The following is a 21,864-nucleotide window of genomic DNA, read 5'->3' on the forward strand; positions in this document are numbered from 1 at the left end:
GTGGTGACTTCATTGGGATAGCCTGGGTTTGATCTCTCCATGATTGCAAACTGGTGATTGCTGAAACTTTTTTTTTTTTGTAGTTTTCAAATTTTGAGGCTCACAGTGCTCATTAGATTCATAATGCAATCACTACAATATTCTTCCACTGCTGATTTCTTATTTCTAGTTTAGAAGTTGGACAGTAGCAAAACTATACTTAAATACATACACATACTAAACTCTTATGCACACTTGTGTATTTGCCAGCAAAATACTTCAATGCAACTCAACTATCTGGGCGTAAGCAATAATACAATTGTATCAATCGCTATAGAATAGAGTTGTGGATGTTCGGGAAAGGTACATTGGTTTTTTTTGCCATTTGTCTTTCACGCCTAATTGTTATAAAAAATAGAGATGAATTGACAGTGAAGAGAAGAAGAGAAATGATGTCAATTATAATTTTTAAAATGATTGTTTTAAAAGACTAATTTTATTTTTCATTTATTTCTGTATTCATGCTAATTATTCATTTTTAATAACAGAAAATATCCTCTATTCTAGATCAGATTATCAGGACATTATGATTAGTAGAACAAATTTAAAACAACAGCTCATGAGGGATCAGACTCGGATGCTGGAGAAGAAAGAGAAGGAAATTTCCTCTTCACCTCCTACAAGCTCCTTGTCTCATCTTCAGACATCAGCGATTAAAGTGCCTATAGATTCTTTGCCACAAACAAAAAGTCCTCGTCAGATTCCTAAAAAAGTATTAACGGTAAGCATCCGTGTGCTCCTTTTGTTGCTCTTTTTGTTTGACTTAACTGCAAATTCTGTGAATTAGAACATTTTACACATAGATGAAACATATTAGGTGTTTGCAGCCATTATTTGCAATACAATAGATTTTTAATTGTTTGGCTGTCATGAACAAGTGATAAAGCATGACATTTCCTTCACACGAGTGACAAGCATACAGAAACTTATGCCATCTGGTAATCTTAAAGTTGTTATACATCCTTTATAGTTCACAGTATCAATGTGTAACAAAATATGTAAGGATGTTACAGAGTTAAATGAGTGCCATCAATAGATAAAGGATTAAGGAAGAAAAAAATTTTTTCAACTGCTCTGCATATGCTCAAGTCATGCTTATTCCAAGAAATTCTATGCATAAAATTTTGAGTTCTATATTTTGAGATGATGCTGTTTTTAAATATATTTCTCTCTAAGTGCTTGTTGTATGAATGTTTTTTGTTTTTTTTTTGATAAACCAAAGATATTTCATTCATATGTATGCATACCTCATACACTAAGACTATCACCATAGCCAATGAAGTTTTAATTGATTTTTTTTAGGTGAAAAGTAAATTAGAGAATCCAACTCCATATCATGTGAAGCAGAGCCAGCAGAGACAAGTTCATGAGTACCTATCCCAATCTCGTTGCTCTGAAAAAATAATTGCTCTGCCACTAAGCAATGAAGAAAGTCCTAATATAGTGACAGGGATTGGTGATTCTACTAGCCCAGAAGTAAATTTTTTAATTTTTTGATTGCTTAACGTAATCTAATAAATTTAAATTTAGAAATTTATATGTCTAATCCATCTATCTTTTTATATAGGCTCATCAACAGCCAGTCATATGTTTATAAAATATTACAATGATAAAAATGATTAAAACATTTTCATTACTAAGACCTGAATTAATAACCTATGTATATCCAATGTTTATACACCTTACAGAAGCTTACCTAGAGGTGTAAGAGATATGTGACACAACCATCTGGGACAGTACTATCTACTCATGCTTATTCTGATCCCATCCGAATCATAAGCATAGGGTCATAAAAATGACTTTAAGAATAATTCGAAAAACGCTACCAAGGAATCATTCTTAAGTCCACTCCTTAAGGTCACTTGATGTGAATAAGGGAAAAATAAAAAAAATGCTTTCCACACTCAGGGAAAGATGATTTTTCCCTTTGACTGATCTACCACTGACCAATCAACACTACACTTGGGATATACAAGTACTACTACACGTTTACGAAATTTTTTGCTCGGCTATGGTGGCAACGCAAATTCATTTTTATTGCAAGTGCAAAATACAAATCCTAATACTGTAACGTTAAGAAAACTAGTATACAAAGAGCTTGAAGCAAAGAAAAAAGGTACTCTTCCCCATAGGCGTATGCAAAATTTTCTCGGGGGGGGGGGGGGGGGTTCAATTTTTTTTCTTCTCGGGGGGGGGGGGTTTACTTTTTTTCTTGCAAAATAACACTATAATCTTGACTTGAGAGAGGGGTTATAAACCCCCCTACATACGCCAATGCTCTTCCCTCTTTCATGCAACTAATTTTTATGACCATGTTTGGTATAAACACGAATATAAGAGATAAGATCTGAGAAAAGAAGCATTGGATTACATAATAGAAATGTGTGGGTAGGTCTTTTGCGGTGTGGAAAGCCCATAATAGGTTATGACCCCGGCTTTGATTGATTTTTTTTGTCTGACAATGAAAGGCTGTTTCACAATTCTAGGTATAGAGAAGCCAAAAATGTGGAGAAAGGTAAAGGATATGCAACCACACACACATACACTATATACCATATTATATAGCCCTGACATGCAACACCCTGTTTTTTAAGCAGATAAAGATCAGTGCAGGAGGAAAATATCTACAGCTTTATGGGGTGTTGTCCGAAGACACAGGAATGATCAATGAACGTGATTTAGGTTTTTTTTTTACTTTAAAAGGAGGTGACCCTGATCGGCTTTTTAAATACCAAAACATTGTTATGCAAGTGGGAGAATAATTTGTTCACAGTTGAAACTGCAAATATCAAACGTTTGCAAAGAGGAAAGGGGGATGGAGGATGAGGGTTACTGTGTGTGTGTGTCTGTTTTTGAGGGGATATTTTAGTGACGGAACACTTTTTAATCATTTGATCATTTTTGTCGCACCACAGTCATTTCTGCTCACTAGAGCTAATGTCCCAGGACCTACAGTTTATTGCCAATTCAGATTGGCAGCCTTTTTTTATACTCACCGAGATGTTGGTGCAGTAACCCCCCAGTGTGGTACTCCCTGTTTTTTTCAGGTTAGCCAATGGTCTTTAATGGTCACAAATCAATGCTGTCAAAGTTATTTATCAAGACTTGGGATTGCCTGAAAAGACAAGTCAATGCCTTTGAGGAGGAGCTAAGTGAATATGATGGAAGATGAAAATTTGGGACTTGCTGATTTTAAAAACTATTAAACTTCCACTATTTCAATTGTTTACAAAAATACTTAAAAATATTTAATGGGGAGGGGCTTGAGTTCCCACAATGTTCCTTGGTGCATGCCTCTGAATAGCACCCAGAATTATTGTAATACTCATAAGAGCAGATATAGGCTCTGTGAATGGGGGATAACAGCAAGTGTGATGGTTCATATATATATATATATATGTCAATATTAATTATTTTATTAAATTTCTCTAGTTATGAAATTCTAATTGACTATTTGATTTAGCTTATTTTACTTTAAACTTATGGGTGTGTATCTATGGAAAACAAGGCTGTTCCAGAGAAATTCTACTCCTAGTGGAATTTCTTTTGGTTGTGGTACTTTGCTAGCTGGCCATATCAAATCCAATGTTTCTAATGTCCAGAGGAGGCTTAAGCGGGATGCAAGGGGTGCGGCAGGTTTTAAGGGGCAGTAGCGTAGACTTTAGCTAGGTTTAAAATTTACTTATTAACTTATTTTTTGTGCCATCTGTCTATTCTCCCCCCAGGCTGGAATTTTTCTTGGGACCCAAACCAGATTTCCCACGGGACTGCTTCTGCAGTTAATTTGTAATGTGAAAAAAGAAAAATTATAAGGATTTTTAGTCCCAGACCCCCCAGCTGGACGAGTTGTGCCCCTCCTTCACAATTTATCCAAACAATTCCTAACAACAAAAAAAAAATTTATCCTTTCATCTTGCTCCTCTCCAGAGAGAGCAGACAGAAAACTTTTTTTTGCGACCAATGGAACCTTCTTTTACCCATTCACCTCGGATTTAGCACCCTTCTTGAGCAGTGCCCCGTGCGGCCGCAATGGGTCGCATGACGAAGCGCCACCTCTGTAGTCTATCACATAGAGCACAAGTGTGCATTTTGGCTCCCTCATTCAGAATTTGTTCCAAAATAGTCAAATGAAAGCAAAGGAAAAATTTGGCTTCTCATTTGTTCGGTCCCTGGAGTACCAGAAACACCTTTGAAAAAATTTCTTAATAAAAATAACCTCGTTATAAATCATCTTTATGGGATAAGTGATGATGGCTCACAAAAATAAGTGCTGTGTCGAAGTCTGACATTATTAAGAATGGTAGAATAATTCTGGAACAAAAAAACGAAACATCTACTTCAAAAGCGGGACGTATGGTCATGCACATTTTGCATGGTAAACAATGGTGTGCTGCATTTTTCTGAGAAAAAAAAATCAGGTTTATCTCGGTCCTCTTCACTGAAGCCCTGTCAGCCTATTACCAGGGGTGCCATATGAGGCTTTGCACCCGGGTGGCAGGTAAGCTCAAGCCGCTCCTGCTAATGTCTGTTCCTAAAGAAGTGAAAAAAAAGAACAGAGAGAGATATTTTGTGGACACTTTCGTATCAGCAGACCTAAAATGTCTGAGTGGGTTTTTCAATGCTCCAGGAATGGAAACATAAGCAATACAAAAAAGAAACACAGTTATGTAGTAAGAACTCGCAGGAGACTGAAAACATTGTGTAATTGAAATTGTGCAGCCCATGAATGAAATATTATATCAAACTCTTGATTATGCTCTATACTTTTTATCAAAAAGTATAGGGAATAATCGAGGTCACAAACCTAAACATTGCATAAACGGAGAAAGTCATATAAACAGAGTTCTATTGTAAGTGATTTTGGGAATTCTGGAGAAATATGATTTCCTGTTCTTGAAGGCTACAAAATGTTGGGAATTTGGAAATCTTTAATTCTGATAAGTTAATAAACTTATTTTTGTGTTTAAACCTTGTGGTGTTTAGTTTCACTATTCTCCAATAGCAAACACTCCTTGTAATAAACAACATTTTTTAACCTGTGCCAAGAAATTCCATTGTATACATATATATATACAGGGTGGGTGCATAGCAAACAGAGGTTATGGCATTTTACTGGTGAACCATTGATCCTAGAGGCATACTTCCAATTAGAAAATGTTTTCAAACAATGTTTAGTGCTCAGATATGTCATTCATGTTTCAAGGGGTTGTATAGTTATTAAAATAAAAAAAATGAACTTTTTATACAGTCCCAAGTGTGCCCCAAAACCCTATTAGAAAGTTGTTGTCCTGTCTCTCATAATGCCAACAAAACAAAATGATGTTTCTAAGTGCAATATTCACTGAGATATTCAAATTCGAAAAATGGAGGAAATTGGAGGAAAAACAGCTCTATATGCGGAAAAACCATTTTACCTGCATTTAATGCTGTTTCTTCCCAACTTTCGTCGATTTTTTGAATTTGAATATCTCTGTGAATATTGCACTCAGAAACATGGAATTTTTTTTTGTTGGCATCATGAGATAGGACAACAATTTTCTAATTGGGTTTTGGGGCACACAGGGACTGTATAAAAAGTTAATTTTTTTTATTTTAATAACTATACAACCCCCTTGAAACATGAATGACATAGCTGAGCACTAAATGTTGTTTGAAAACTTTTTCTAATTGTAAGTATGCCTCTAGGATCAATGGTTCACCAGTAAAATACCATAACCCCTGTTTGCTATGCACCCTATATATACAAAGTGAATCCGACCTATTCTGCCAATGAAAAAGGATGGTAGACGAATCCAACTGGATTACGAAACACCCCATCAATCCTGTCCTATCTCAAACAGTTTTCGAGTTATGGTGGGTAATCGATTATGGAAAAAAAATGTGCCAAGTCTGGAAAAAAACCAGAATTTGTGAAGTTTTTGAATGGTCTATATACAAACTAAGCACAAATTTTGGAAAAGCAGAGAAAATGCTATAAGGTGGCACCAACTTCATTGAAATGTTTGGTTTTAATGGCGAGCTACAAGCGCGGAAAGATAGGCAGAGTTCAAAATCAAATTGTCGCCAAAAGTTTTAATTGCCAATTCTGCAGACACCCTTTTAGCTACAATCTGTCAAATTTGCTAAAAACTTGTCCATCCCACCAGCTTCCGAAAGAGCTTACAATAAAGCATATCAGTTTTCTGGTTCAGGAGAAATTTAAAAAAATACATCACTAAAATCAGTGTTTGTCAAAGTAGATATTCGACAAAAATTTGGAATTGATAGTTACAGATTTTGGTGACAATTAGATTTTGCACAAAAAATGCTATATGCTGCCACTACCTCTATCTACAGGATATCCGTATTTAATGGGGAACTACAAGCGCGGAGAGATTGGTAAAGTGAAAAATCAAATTTTTGCCGAAACCTACTAAAATTACTTTGACGAATGCAGATTTCAGTGATGTATTGCAAACAAATAACTAAATTTCTCCTGAACTAGACCAATTTGGTTTATTGTAAACTCTTTGGAAAGCTGGTGGAATGAACAAGTTTTTGGCAAATTTGACCGATTGTAGCTAGAAGGGTGTTTGCAAAATTGCTGATTAAAAATTTTGGTGGCAATTTGATTTCAAACCTTGTCAATCTTTCAGTGCTTGTAACTCACCATTAAAACCAGATATTTCGATGAAATTTGTGTCACCTTTTACCATTTTTTCTGCTCTTTCCAAATGTGTGCTTAGTTTACTTATAGGTCTTTTGGTAACTTCACAAATCCGGGTTTTTTTCAGACTTCACACATTTTTTTTCCCCATAATCAGTTATCTACCATAACTGGAAAATGGTTTGACATAGGACTAGACTGGTGGGGGTGTTTCATGATCCACTTGAGCTGGTCTATCACTCCCTTTCGTTTAGCAGAATAGGTCGGATTCACCCTGTATATATATGCATATAATGTTTCAGTTTTTTTCTGCCTCAGAAGCATAAAATCAGTGTTTTAATGAAATTTCTTAGGTTGAAGAATTCTGGCAAGATTTCATTAACATTCAGACTAAAATATCTGTAGCTGACAGTGGTGTTGATCCAAGTTTGGGTAACATAGCTTCAGTAAGTTGTCTTTATTTTCAACTGCTCATTTTGTTTGTAACAATCTGAGCAATATTGTAAGTCTAGATGAAAAATTTTAAAAATAAGTTTGGTATTTCCTTTAATTTAATATTAAACTCATCTCAATATATAATGATATAAATATTTTTGGTATCTTCAACATTAGCTCTTTCACAATTGCTTGCAAATAAATCACTCTTAATGGTGAGATTCTTGTTATAACAGACTTTTGCTGTATTTTTTTTTTTTTTTTTTGGTCAACAGAATATCAATTGCATTGAGATTTCACTGTATTATATTAATTTGTCTGTACATTTTTTTAAAAATTATATGCAGTTGAGTACACTTATAACATATCCTAGGTATAACATTCACCGTGAACATAACATACGGTTTTGTAATATGGATATAAAATATTTTGTAAATCCCCTATTTTTGTCCCATTCATTTCCATATATTTTTACCTCTATTATTACATACCCCTACTTAAAACATACAATGTGGATATAACATACCAAAATCATTCCCTTAACCTAGAAAATAATTCGCATATAATATACTGCAAACAAAAACCTGGAAAAATGTAGTCAAAATGGACTTATTTGTGCACCTTATATTAGTGTTTCTTAACCCCGGACCACAATTAGCCATTGCATTTTTCTTCATTCATTTTCCATTGTTCGTGTGTTTGACCAAGCCTTCCACGCACAAAAATGAATTGGACTGGACCACCAGCTTGCAAAGGTTGAAAACCACTGTCTTATATTGTATGCCGGTGATATCTTGCTTGATGTGTTTTGTTTTTTTTTTCACGTGGCTACAACACATTTTATTCGCATTTATGCTTTCCCCCCCCCCCCCAACTTTTCTCTCTTTTTTTTTAATTCAAGTACCACAGCGAATAGTGAGATACTTGACTCACTTAGAAATGTGGAACATTTTTTCCTCTGCCTAAGTAGAGACAGGGCAACAACTTTCTAATACAATTGAATAATCAACATTTGCGTGTACCCAAAATTCCAAAACGAACGCGACTATACGCGTTTCGGAACTATATGAAGTTCCTTCGTCAGTAGCAGAAACAACACACTTTCTAATTTAATAACTATGCAATATGAATGACGTATAAGGATGTAACTTCTGATGTCCACACGTTATTTGAATTCTTTTTCCAATTAGAAGTGTGCCTCTAGGATCAATTGTTCACCAGTAAAATGCAGGGCAAGATGTTAGCTATGCACCCTGTAAACCTTGTACTATGTACTTCAATAAATTTTCAAAATTTTATTCATTCTATATTAAATTGAATTACATGCTGTGCAAGCTTATTTCGTTCGAGACAATCTCAATAATGCACTTTATGCATGCATACAAGTGTTATATAAGCTAATTTCAAGGCCTTGCTTATAACATACACTTCTCGAATCACCAGGGGGGGGGGGTAAATTCATGATCACACATGCGTGCACATGCACACACACACACAAGAATATTCTTTAATTGAAAGCTGTTATAACATTTTAAAGTGACTATGCCAAAAATTGTTTTGTTTTAAATGTTTCAGGCAATGAAAACTGAATTATATTTCATAATACTGTATGAAAAAAATTAGTGATTTTATTCAATATTTAAAAGAAGAATATTCTTGATTATTTTTAAAATTTTACATTAAGGAGAGAATATTCTCCTTCCTCATATCTCTAATTGTAAGGTTCTAAAACTTGCCACCTGGCAGTCAAGTGTTCGTATCATGAAACCTGTGGTTCAACAGATCAGAGTTTTTACATGAATATAGTGTTCTAGCAGTTCAAAATAGATCTGAACTGTTGATCTGTGTCTAATTTTCCCCACTAAAGAGTTAATAAAATATCTGTAGTGTGACAAAAATAACAAGATCTAACTTCTATTTCAAAGGAAGAAATTAATTTTCCCAATTAAATTCCCTGGAAGGATCATGCAGATCCCTTAGGAATATGTGAGGATCACATTATTATTTTAAAAAAACCTACAAATCAAAGATTTATAGCTGCAAACTACAAATGAAAAGTTTTACATATTTTTAGATGTGTTAATTGGCACCCCTATTTTATATTATCATTTTCATATCATGGAATTTAGATGGGTCAGTTAATAGAGCCATTTCAAGAAAATAAACATGTTTTTAGACACTATAGAGTGCAGGGGTGTAGCGTGCCTTCTCTCTTAGGGTCCCAGGGCAGGCTTTTTCTTGGGGCTCCTTGAAAAGACTTATGCAAAATAAGTTTAATATTTTTGTGGGGGGGGGGGGGCCTTTCAGCTCAGGGCCATGGGACAGTGTTCCAGTTGCCCCAGCCTAGTTACAGGCCTGATAGAGTGTAAGGCTTTTAAAATGCATTGTAATATTATAATACAGCAAAACCTCTTGTATCCGAAACAAGTGCTCGAATGGCCTTTTTTATAGCTCTACAGAGATATTCCCTCATGTACAGTGGAATCTGTATGAAACAGAATGTCAAGGGACCAATAATATTTTATTTTAAACAGGTTTCTGTGGGGTTTCTGTAATGGGTTTTACAGGTAAACAGGATAGCAAAATGGGTAAACAGGTTTTTTTTTGGGGGGGGGGAAAGGGAGACATGGGTTCCCATGTTCTCTCTGAGTTTTGCTTTTGTCGAAACTCTGGGTTTGGAACCTGCGATTGCGCAGTGGTAATCAGCTAAATATGATTTTCTAAGGTTTTCCAACTTTGAGTTGGCTACCCATCCCCCATTAGTTCTAATATTCAACCCTATTTCTCAAATAGGGGTTGTTAATCTTCTCTAATAGGGTTGTTAATAAATGGAATAGCTTATCCCCGGGGTAGTAAATTCTAACACAATTGACACATGTGAAAAGAAATACAGTAAGCATGTTGGGGATATTCGAGAAGCTATCCATACTTAGAATAAGACAATCATAAATATTTTTTATGGACATTGTATAATATTTTATTGTGTATATATAGTTTTTATAGTTGTATTTTTAATTGGGTTGCTGTATTTTAGAAACATGATATCCATATTTGTTATAGGCATCTTTCTCTCAGCCACCTCTGTGGACATTTTGCCTGTTGTGGCTCTGTATTTATAAAGGTGCATATTAAAGCATTAATCACTGATAGGACTATCTTTTGATACTGTCCAAGATATGTTTCCATCTCATGCAGTGGTTGTCTTAGACAGATTTCAATGTATAAACATTTTCTTATCTAATATGGGTTCAAACCCCTTTATTTTGGATGAGGAAGGTTCTGCTGTATATTTAAATTTAACAACAAGCTATATTTCATCAATATATGTATGATTTAGGGGTGTAATGTGATAGGCCTCCTCGTGGTGCACTCTGGGTAATGCTAAATCTATCACACGTCATTGTCATCGCTTATTTGTGCTCATATCCTTCACTTTCAATAGCCCAAGATTACATGTATATTTCCACACATCTTACAATACTTGTCTTGCATCTAGTTTTGTCTTGTTTATGTCCTTGTCTTTTGTGTGCAACCCCTCGTGGGCCCCGCTCAGGCAGGGAGGGGTCCTCCCAGACAGGGCATTGCTTCTAGCACATGCCCTATCTGGGACGCTGTCTACCTGCGTGTTTGCCGTGCGTGGAGACCCGTAAGGCTGGAGATGGGGATCCTGGTTAGCCTGATGCTCTAGCTTTGGCCTCGGATTCAGCCGAAACAGGAGGCCTGGATTATCCCCATCTGGGTCAATCGGCTGGTCGCCTCAGTGGCTGAAGGGGTTACACTACTGGGCAGGTAGAGGGGCCGGGCCTGCCGGACGTCGTTGAGGTTTGTTGGTGCTGCTTCACGACGATCTTGGATCTGGAACGCGTCTGCTCGCCTGTTTTGGTGATGTATAGTTCCTAACCTGGCGTTGCCACTAACCTTCATCAGTTACGTGTGCGCGTCCCCTTGTAGGGCTCCATGGTGGGCATGGTCAGTAGGGGCCAAACACATTATCCCCAAAATGGGGAAAATACAAAATGCACCAAAATGTCAACGAATAGCTATGAGTGAAACAATTGTCACTGAACCTGCTCCTATCATCTCATTTTTCTTCCTGCATTTTTCTGACACCGATAAACAGCTGGCTAAGGTATCACCATTCTTAATAGACAAAGCTCTCTATGGCACAGTAGGCACATTAAAATCAGTGAAGGCCCTTCGTTCAGGAGACCTTCTGATTGAAACTAGCACTCCCAAACAATCCGAACTTGTTCAAAAGCTCACATCTCTTGCAAACATTCCCATAACCGTCAAAATCCATCCCACGTTGAATTATTCACGTGGTGTCATTTCAGATACTAACTTGATTAACATGGATGAAGAACTACTAATAGAAGAGCTGGCGTCTTAAGGCGTAACATCTGCCAAGCATATCATGAGCCGCAAAGATGGCAATCCAGCTCCGTCACGTAACATAATCCTGACATTTTCATCACCAACATTGCCGAAAGATATCAAGATTGGCTATTACAGCCTCGAAATCCGGCCATACATACCTAACCCTGTAAGATGCTTCAACTGCCAGAAATTCGGTCACTCACGAACGGCGTGCCGAAGTTAACCCACCTGCGCAAAATGTGGTGAGAAGGACCACATTTCGGACAACTGCACTAATTCTCCATTCAAGTGCGTCAATTGCGGTGGCGACCACCTCGCATTTGACAGGAAATGTCCGAAATGGAATGAAGAAAAAAAGATCCAGAAGATCAAGGTACTTAATAACATCTCATATATTGAAGCACGCTGTCGTATAACCTCTAACCAAACTCCAATAGCCGGTAAATCATATGCCAATATGACTTCACCATCACCGACTACTAACAAGACAGTGTCACCAAAATCTCTATTACAACTCAGACCGAACCAGTAGCTAACACATCTACTCAAACTTCATCCAATCAACCATGCAATAGTTGTGGCTGCTGTTGCTCCGCTGGATTCCGGAGGGAGTCTACCTCCGAAGAGGAAGAAGCAGGAAAAGCAACGGCAAACACATGCAAAATATCTACTGGTAAAAAACCCAAAATTAGTTCTGTAAATAAATCAAAAAAGAAACCATTCACGACCGGATATTCGGAAAAAACCATACAGAGAGCTCTGAAACATCCCACAACTAAAAATATGTCACTTATCTATGATACATTGATTGGTGACATGGACCTCGATAATCCTACAGAATCCGGTACTACCCGCCGCAAGATTGACCGGAATAAATTCAAAGACCTTGAACCGTCTACTTCTATTTGAAATTTAAATTTATGGCCAACATAATTCAATGGAACATTCGTGGTCTTAGATCCAATTATGAAGATCTCAAGGATTTGATCAATCATTATCATCCTGTTTGCGTGGCACTCCAGGAAACTTTTACGAAGCCCTCGGAGACATGGAACATCAGGCGACATTCCCTTTTCCGTATTGATCACGATGACGGGAGTAGAGCCTGCCACGGTGTTGCTCTGCTGGTTCCACATCACGTGTCGTCACGCATTTTAACGCTGCCCACGAACCTGCAAGCCATCGCTGTGGAAATCTCTACAGGCCTAAGAATTACCATCTGTTCTATTTATTTGCCACCAAATGACACCATCTTACAGAGAGATCTAGGAGATCTAATTGATCAATTACCTCCACCATTTTTTCTTCTTGGAGACTTTAATGCTCATAATATGATTTGGGGTTCTAACAGCAACACCCCTCGTGGGGAAATGGTTGAACGTCTGTTAGACAATATGGACCTCGCCATCATGAATGATGGTAGTTTCACTCATTTCCATGCCCCAAACAATAGTTTCACTGCAATAGATCTATCCTTATGTTCACCCTCACTCTTGCCGAACTGGTCCTGGTTGGTTGATTCAGACCTCCATGGGAGCAATCATTTTCCTCTAGTGGTTAAGTGCCTTGATTGACGCCATAGCTTACCTGAGGGTCCTCCTCGGTGGAAGCTTGTGGCAGCCCGATGGGCCGAGTTCATGGTCAGGGCAGAAATCACAGAGGATATGGTCTCACAACCCGATGTCAACCACTGTGTTGACCTTGTGACCAGTTGCATGATCTCAGCAGCCAATGAAACAATACCCAAAGTCTCCCCAAAACTTCCATGAAAACAAGTTGGCATTTTTAAAAGCAAAGGCGATAGCGAGAAGAACCGGGCGCCAGGCTCAATGCGAGTCCTGGGAAAAGTTTACGACAGGAATCAATTCATCAACTTCATCCAAAATCATTTGGGACTGGATGAGAAAAATAAATGGCCATTACCAGTCTCATCCCATCACCATTTTAAATACCAATGGCACTATCATCAGCGATGTGAGGGCTATTGCCGACACCATCGCCACACATTTCGCTACTGTCTCCAGTGATGCAAATTATCCTCCATCGTTTCATCGCATCAAATCATTGGCCGAATACAATGCGTACACCTTCCGGCCTTTTATACCGGAGGGGTCCAACTCATTGTTCACCCTTCGTGAACTGACGACGGCCTTGCAGCGAAGTCCTGACTCAGCTGTAGGGCCCTATGCCATTCATTATTCCATGATTCGGCATCTCTCACCAGAATCACTGTCACATTTACTCATTTTGTTTAATCGGATCTGGGTCAGTCATTCATTTCCTGACACCTGGCGACCAGCCATTGTTCTTGCATTCCCGAAGCCTGGCAAAAATCCTCAGCAACCTAATAGTTACAGACCTATTGCTCATGGAACGCATGGTCAACTATTGCCTTATGCACTACCTTGAGGTTAACAATATTTTATCGACACATCAAAGCGGCTTTAGACGGTTCAGCTCAACAACATGCAATTTGTTACGCTTTGAGACTTCAGTCAGACAAGCATTCGTAAAGAGGGAGCATATGATAGCCATATTTTTTGACATAGAAAAGGCTTACGACCGTACTTGGAGGCACGGAATTCTTTCCGACCTCTATAACTGCTGCTTGCAAGGCAACTAGCCCATTTTTATTAAGAACTTTCTGGCTCGCCGCATCTTTCAGGTACGGATCGGAAGCACGTTATCAGCTCCTCAAATTCAAGAACAAGGTGTACCTCAAGGTAGCATTTTAAGTGTAGCACTTTTTATTTTAAGACTCAACGGTGTGTTGAACCAACTCCTGTTGTCAGTCACTGGCGCACTCTACGTGGATGATCTGTTGATATCTTACCAATCAGTGAATATGAGGACAGCCGAGAGACAATTACAAACCGCTCTCAACAAGATCAGCAAGTGGGCTCATGATAACGGCTTCTCTTTCTCAGCCGACAAGACTGTTACTGTGCACTTTTGTCGGTGTCAAGATTTTCATGATGACCCACAATTGTTTCTAAACAATAGTCAAATACCAATAGTAGAAAATACAAAATTCCTCGGCATCACATTTGACAAGAAACTCACTTTCAAACCTCATATTGTGCAATTAAGAGCTTGTTGCATGAAGACGATGAACCTCTTGAAGGTCATCTCTTCTACATCATGGGGAGCAGACCGTAAGTCGCTCCTCCACTTATATAAAGCTCTAATAAGATCGAAGCTCGACTACGGCTCCATTGTATACGGGTCGGCATCTCGGAGCTATCTGAGTGTGCTCGACCCAGTCCACCATCTCGCCCTGCGGATTTGCTCTGGAGCTTTCCGGACGTCTGCAATGGAGAGCCTGTATGTCGAATGCAACGAGCCATCACTGACATCAAGACGCCAGCAACTTTCCTTGAAATATTATATCAAGATGAAGTCTTTTCCAGATCATCCACTTCATCGTCTCATCTTCAATCCCTCATTTCATAGACTTTTTGCTGCTCGACCTTCATGTGTTCCATCTTACGGTCTTCATATGAGGGCACTTGTGGAAGAACTAGAATTAGACATCAGTCGTGTGGCCCCAGTTGCTTTTCAACTGGCACCATGGGAGCAGTCTCTGCCAGATGTCTCTCTTTCATTATCATTATACCCTAGAACCACCACAGCAGATGTCATATATCGACATATATTCTTTAGGCACAGGGGTAGGTACAACAGGTACTTCCCCATATATACCGACGGCTCTAAGAGCCATGGGTATGTTGTTTGTGCCTACATCTGCTGTGAGGATACATCTTTCAAACTATCAGACACATTCTCTATTTATTCGGCAGAACTGTACGCAATCGTTCAGGCTCTACGCCATAATAAGGCGCAGTTTTCACACTCATCCTTTCATTCATGCCATTTTTTATGAATTACATTACCTCATCTATCACGGTACCACAGTAAAATTTTACTGGGTACCAGGTCATGTTGGAATACCGGGCAATGAAAAAGCAGACAACGCAGCTCGAACAACAACTAACATCGACAATAGCCTTTTGGTTCCTGCCAGGGACCACTTCTCAATCCTCCGAGAAGTGAACCATTGCCGCTGGTAGGATCATTGGAACAATGAAATTAATAACAAATTACATACCATCAAGCCCACACTTGGTCATTGGCGTTCGAGCTGCAGGACTAACCAAAAGGAGGAAGTTCTGCTTGCCCGGTTACGCATAGGACACAGTCGCATCACACAATCATATCTTTTACTACGAGAGAGTCAACCGCAGTGCCCTCATTGTCAAAGTCTATTGACCATTGCTCATGCTTTTACTTGTTCACATCATCATCATTTTACGACCACTTTTGGTCAGAATCATCTTTCACTTCGTGACATTTTATCTGACAATAGCGATGCATCTCGCATTTTTAAATTCATCAAAGCCATTGGTTTATATGACAAATTATAGTGTTTTACAATTTATGTCATTTTTTACGTTTTACTCATAGTTTTATTTTCTGCACTTGACAAGAATGAGTTTCATCTTATTTTTAATTAATCATTTGTTTTGGCGCATTTTGGCCTTGTTGGCCCTTGCGCCATTAAACCAAAAATCCAATCCAATGTATGATTTCATAACTTTTTTTTGCATTAACTTTTTTTCCTGCTGTCTGAGTATTTACAGTGTTAAAGTGATTGGTGATATATATTTTTAAAGGGTGCTATTATCACAGAAGATAGTGAGGTTTTAGAGGTATTCAGTTCGATACCAGGTATGGGTGTTACATCCTGTTCTACAGACATTTCTGAAGATGCTGAACTCAATTTTTTTAATGAAGAAAAGCTTCAACAGTTTCAAAAAGACAGATTAAAAAAGGAGAATCATAACAGAAGTAAATACACTTTGAAGCATTTTATTTTTTTAATTTATACATTTTTTATAGATTTTTTTTGAGAAATTACCACCTAAGATTCAACAAGTGTGTGTTACATAAAATAGCTATGGACATGGATGATTTTGCCACGTATTAATGGTGCTTTATATTGTAATTGCCTGTGTGGTTGATACGCACTATATATATATATATATATATATATATAGTGTGTGTGTGTTACGGCAAATGTCATAAATCTGGTTATATATTTGCATAATTATCTACTATTTTGGTAAGTTTGATAAATTTTCCGAATTTATCACATTTACCAGCATAGGCATATGCAGGATTTTCTCAAGGAAGGGAGGGTTTCAATTTTTTTTCTTTTGAAAGTTGGAGTAAGTTCTTTCCTGCAAAATAACACTATTATCTCAGCTCAAGAGGGATGGGTTATAACCCCGCCCCCCCCCTGCATACACCTATGTTTACCAGTTATTATGTATAATCCCTATCATGTATTGGTAAATCATGAATTAATTACTTAAATTTACCAGAAATATTGTTCAAACTTTAGCCTAGGTTAATGGATTTGATCAGTGATGTTGATTATGTTTGAAAATGTTGATCATGTTTGAAAATGTTGATAAATGTGAAGAAAGATAACATTGTAATGCTGATAATCATTTATATTTTTTTATTCTCATAACACTTATTTTGATTTGATTTAATTTTTATGGCAAAATATGTATAGTGCACCCATCACATATGGGAAAAACTAATAAGTGGTTGAATTCAATTAATATTTCTGCATGATTTCTTCCATATTTATCGTACTTAAAAACTTCAATCAGGAATTATGTATAAGCACCAGTGAAAGTGATACATACAGAAAAATTTATTGAACTTCCGAGATGATTGGTAATTATACATAATTGCACCTATTTGCAACATTTACCATTATTGCAAGATATACAAAAAACTGGATGTTGTGAAGATATTTATTATTTGAGATGTTGATTTTTTTAATGAAGGAAAAACTCATCTCTGCCTCTACCGGGAGTCGAACCCGGGTCCCTCGATTGCCAGATGAGTGCTCTGACCACTAGCTACAGAGGAGATAGCGATTTTCCTCCGCTAGAGCGTATATATGCTGAACCAAACCGTGCAATGGACAGTGACACGATCAGCTAATAGCTCATGGGTGACAAGCCACCAGATAGCTATATATACCGGGGCCTCGGGTTCGACTCCCGGTAGAGGCAGAGATGAGTTTTTTCCTTCATAAAAAAATCAACATCTCAAATAATAAATATCTTCATAACATCCAGTTTTCTGTACATCTTGCATTAACAAGTGGAGAGCGACATCATGTCATATATTTACCGTTATGTATGTATACATATATATGACTTGTGTGTGCCCAATTTTTTTAATTCAAAAGTGAAGGGAGCACGTTAGCCCAGCTTGATAAGATACTCACCTAAAGTACTAAAGGATGTTTAGAGGCGTCGCAAATTTGATACTCTGTTTGTTATAGTCAAAAACTTTCCTGAGAAACAGCAACAACATGACCACAGAAGATTCTTGCTACCGCAGGGAGTCCCCTCACTGAGGGGTTAGCTCATCAACCTCTTGGCAAGATATGTACAAAAGGCAAAAATGTTGATTGCTCCCATGCAGGATCGGCAATAAACTGTAGGCCCCGTCTAATTAACCCTTGTGTGCAGAAAATGAATGACAATGTTGCGACAAAAATTATTGATCAGTTCAAAAGTTAAAATAAAATGTAGTTGAGAAGTTCCAGGAGCTGAGTTGTTATAATAACACTCCTTTGATACTTGATCTGAATTTCCCCCATTCAAGGGAGAGAAGGGGAGTAGGTTGGCAAAAAGGTGATTTAGACAAAAGAGAGAATAGGTTTTTCTGATCAAGAATCAAAAGAGTGTTAGTGTAGTATAACCAAGACTTCTTCACATATATGTGTGTATGCTGGAAGTAAAGAGCACTCTATGACCATTTTTGTCAATATTGGGATAACACTTTTAATTTGCAGTACTTTCATTACACTTCACATAGGTGTAGGACACTGTCCTATTTCAATAAATAACAGATATTTACTTTATAAAACAAGCAAGCTTCATAGAAAGACATACTAAAAAAAATTCTTAAAACGGCTGTCCTATAAAATTTCTCTTTCGTGACATGGTGCATTTTACCTCCGGCATGCAGAAGTATTATGTATAAAAAAAAAATCTTTCAACTCCTTGAATTTGAAAAGAAATAGACATTTACTTGTTTTTGTTTTTTTTTAAAAATAAATAATTGAAGTGCTAAGTGGTTAAATATGCTTGTATGGATTTCAGTTGAAAGACGACGACGTTTCAATATAAATGACAGGATCAAAGAGTTGGGTAATCTCTTACCAGGAAATAATGAGCCGTAAGTTGTACTTGAGTACTATATATCTTTGATGGTAGATTTGCCATAATTTCCTTGAAAGTTAATTCTAAGCTGTTGACACTAATTCAAAGCACATTTCTATTTAATATTTTTTTTCCCAGACACTTTGACTCTAAGAGATTCTATTTGATTCAGTTAAAAAATGAAATTTTTGCTCAAGCAAGTCTTTTGGTCCTAATATTATACAATTCTCAAAAAAAAACCATGAAGAGTATGTTAAACAGAAATCTGTGGTAAAGAATATTCATGTTTATCTTACGTCCATGTTGTGTATATAGGCCTGTAGAGAAGAGAAGAAACATGACTGTTTATTTTAGATGGATAACCATATCCTCAAATGTAGATTAAAGACTGAATATCACAAAATATTTATTTAATAACATAAATATTTTTCTGTATAATATGGCATGGTACAAATAAAAAATCCCACCATCGCCACAGTGGTAGTCGGCTGAAGTTGGATTTCTGTGGTTCCCAACCGCAAGGTGCGAATGTGAGCTGATCTCCCATTTAAAAAGTCTCGCAACAGACCTACAAACAGTACAAATGTAATTTAATCATAACACATCACTCACTTCACTTCTGAAATATAGATGGCGGCACTGAAAAATCAAACACAACACTACATACGTACTCAGACTGTTAGGTACACACAGTTACACTTCCGGCACAACTCACTAGGTAGTAAATCATATATAGAGATGGTGATAGACCTGAGTTGTGCTCGGTTTGAAAGAAAGAAAAGAAAAAAGGTACATATAAAAAGGTAGGTGACACATGAAAAACAACCAGCAGTGAGTTGCTTGCTGCAGTGTCAGCCTCATGGCTAAAAATATACTCACTGAATTATAGAGGGCATTTACCTCAGGTAAAGCCTGCTTTTTACAATAAGTTTTTTACTATGTTTTAAATTTTTTACCATCACGAGACAACACTCAAATGATTCCTTGCTCATTGCAGAGATATTTACAAAACAACTTATTAGCATTATCTGTCAGACCAGACAAGGCCTGGGCTATGTCCCTTCCGAGATTTTAACTCTACCCAGTTGGGTTGGGCCATGCTGGATGCTGGGGAAAAACTACCATCATCTGGTGATGTGATATATTTGATGTGATGACATGTTATAAATTTACAAATTTTTATTCATTCCAAAATATATTCTATTTCATTTATAATTGCCAATGAATTGGGTATCTTCCCTTTAGTGTGTCACCTTTGGGTCTTTGTTTTTTGAAATTCTTGAATGGACTTGCCATAGACATAAAGTATTGTACAAAGATACAATACTTAACCCCTTCGCATACAAGCTGCTGGTGATAAATTTTAATGATTTGTATATTAGATGTATAGGCGATAAATGTGGTAGCCTTGTTCCAAAAAAAAGTTAAAGGCCCCTGGTTTCCATTAAAACTTTTTCCTTTCTGTTATTTTTCTTAACGTAGCTTATAAATTCCATTGGCTTATTTACCTAAAATTTTATGGTGCATGCTTTAGTGTTTTCTCTCTTTCGATAATACTGTATGAAGGTTTTTGTAACAGTATGACAGTAATGATCTCAAATAATTCCAAACTATGTAGTATATTAAACTATTTCCATTCAACTTATTCGTGAACCAATTCATAAAATAATAAAATTTTGTGTTCAGAATTCCGTTTTTTTTTTGTTTTTTTTTTAAATAGATAAAGGTAAGATATTGTCTAAAGTAGCAAAACATAAACTGTCCTAATCTATTTCACAGTATTATGATAGCGGTTCTTGTGTGCATTAGTGGAGTCAATTTTTTCTTTCACTAAACATTATTTCTTTCAATAAAAATTATATCACAAATGTACACCAGGAAAAGAATATATGGGAATTTTTTTTGTATATCCTCTTCAAACCTTAACCAAAACTGGCTATTAAAATTTTTTTCTCAATGGATTTGTGTTTATTGTATGACAAAATCCCTTCAAAGAGACAAAAATGTTTTTGAATTAATTGATTAATTAATTAAATAATCAATTTGTGTCAATATCTTTTTTTAAATCTTCGTTGATTAACAATTTATTATCTTCATTTGATGTATTGTGGGCTGAGAAAATAACATCTTTCTATAACTATTAATGTTTTGTATGACGTTTCATTTTCAAGGGTGCAGTTATAGTAAATTTATGTGGAACTATTTGTTACACCTATGTATGAATTTTTTAGGTATTATGAACTTGTGAAGGATATTAGGCACAACAAAGGCACAATATTAAAAGCCACTGTAGATTTTGTGAAATGTTTGAAAAAAGAAGTTAAAAAAATACCCAGGCTTGAAGACCGATGTCGTGCAATTGAGCAAATGAACAAAAAGTTTCTCTTGCGAATCCAGGTAAGTCTTTTTTTTTTCTTGCAAGAGGTTTAAATTTGATTTTCGATGGAATTTCATGCTACACTGGTGTCTGAAAGTTGAAAATAATTTGCAAAAAAATGAAAACAAGGAGCTTTAAATGGAACAGATGTACGAAATGCATCAATTAATGCATAATCTATTGATGTTTAACAATAGTCTTATTAATGAAAATTTTATTTTGATGATGGAAATAGATAAGAGTAGGGGATGCTGAAGTATTGTGGAAATGGAATGTTCCAAAGTGAAGCAGTACAAAAGCCTGGGTTCCCTGTGTGGGTGGTAAAACAGTAATAAACACACAATTGAATCCCAATTTAATTATTGCAATATTTGCTGCTGTTTCTTTGTTAGAAAATTTAATATGTGTGGGATTCTTCAGCATTATTTCATGCGGACCGTGAGTTTCAATTTAGTTTCAATCTGTTTGGTTTCTTTTCACACATACAAGTCAACAGGTGTTCCACTTGCCTTCCCCCAACAATGTAGAACCCTATTTATGTGGTGTCCACATGATTCAAGAGAAAATTTTTGTTGGTTTTGGTCTGACCATTTTTAGAATGTTATGTTGATCAAGATAAAATCTTTGAATGAGACAGAGTTTGTGCACCTATGGGTGAAACTAAGAAATTTTTTTAATGCATTACGATGTGAATTTTTAAAAGAAACACTTAGAAAAAACATTTTTGTACCTACATA

The 21,864-nt window shown here is 36.7% G+C and overlaps 1 protein-coding gene across 4 annotated transcripts in view; it reads left to right on the top strand.

The window, feature by feature from the left end:
• LOC149065610 (transcription factor EC-like) overlaps positions 1-21,864 on the top strand; it is a 58,139-nt gene that overhangs the window by 35,181 nt on the left and 1,094 nt on the right. For all 4 annotated transcript variants that reach the window (XM_089253875.1, XM_089253879.1, XM_089253878.1 and 1 more), the window contains 6 exons: positions 547-760; positions 1,342-1,515; positions 7,039-7,131; positions 16,171-16,345; positions 18,691-18,766; positions 20,982-21,147. In XM_089253875.1, coding sequence (XP_089110001.1) covers positions 547-760; positions 1,342-1,515; positions 7,039-7,131; positions 16,171-16,345; positions 18,691-18,766; positions 20,982-21,147 — 898 coding nt within the window. The remainder of the gene's footprint in view (positions 1-546; positions 761-1,341; positions 1,516-7,038; positions 7,132-16,170; positions 16,346-18,690; positions 18,767-20,981; positions 21,148-21,864) is intronic.

Source organism: Pholcus phalangioides, unplaced genomic scaffold (assembly GCF_987345545.1).
Source record: "Pholcus phalangioides strain wild (caught in Gottingen) unplaced genomic scaffold, Ppha-v1.0 ptg000039l_1, whole genome shotgun sequence".
Taxonomy (NCBI): Eukaryota; Metazoa; Arthropoda; class Arachnida; order Araneae; family Pholcidae; genus Pholcus; species Pholcus phalangioides.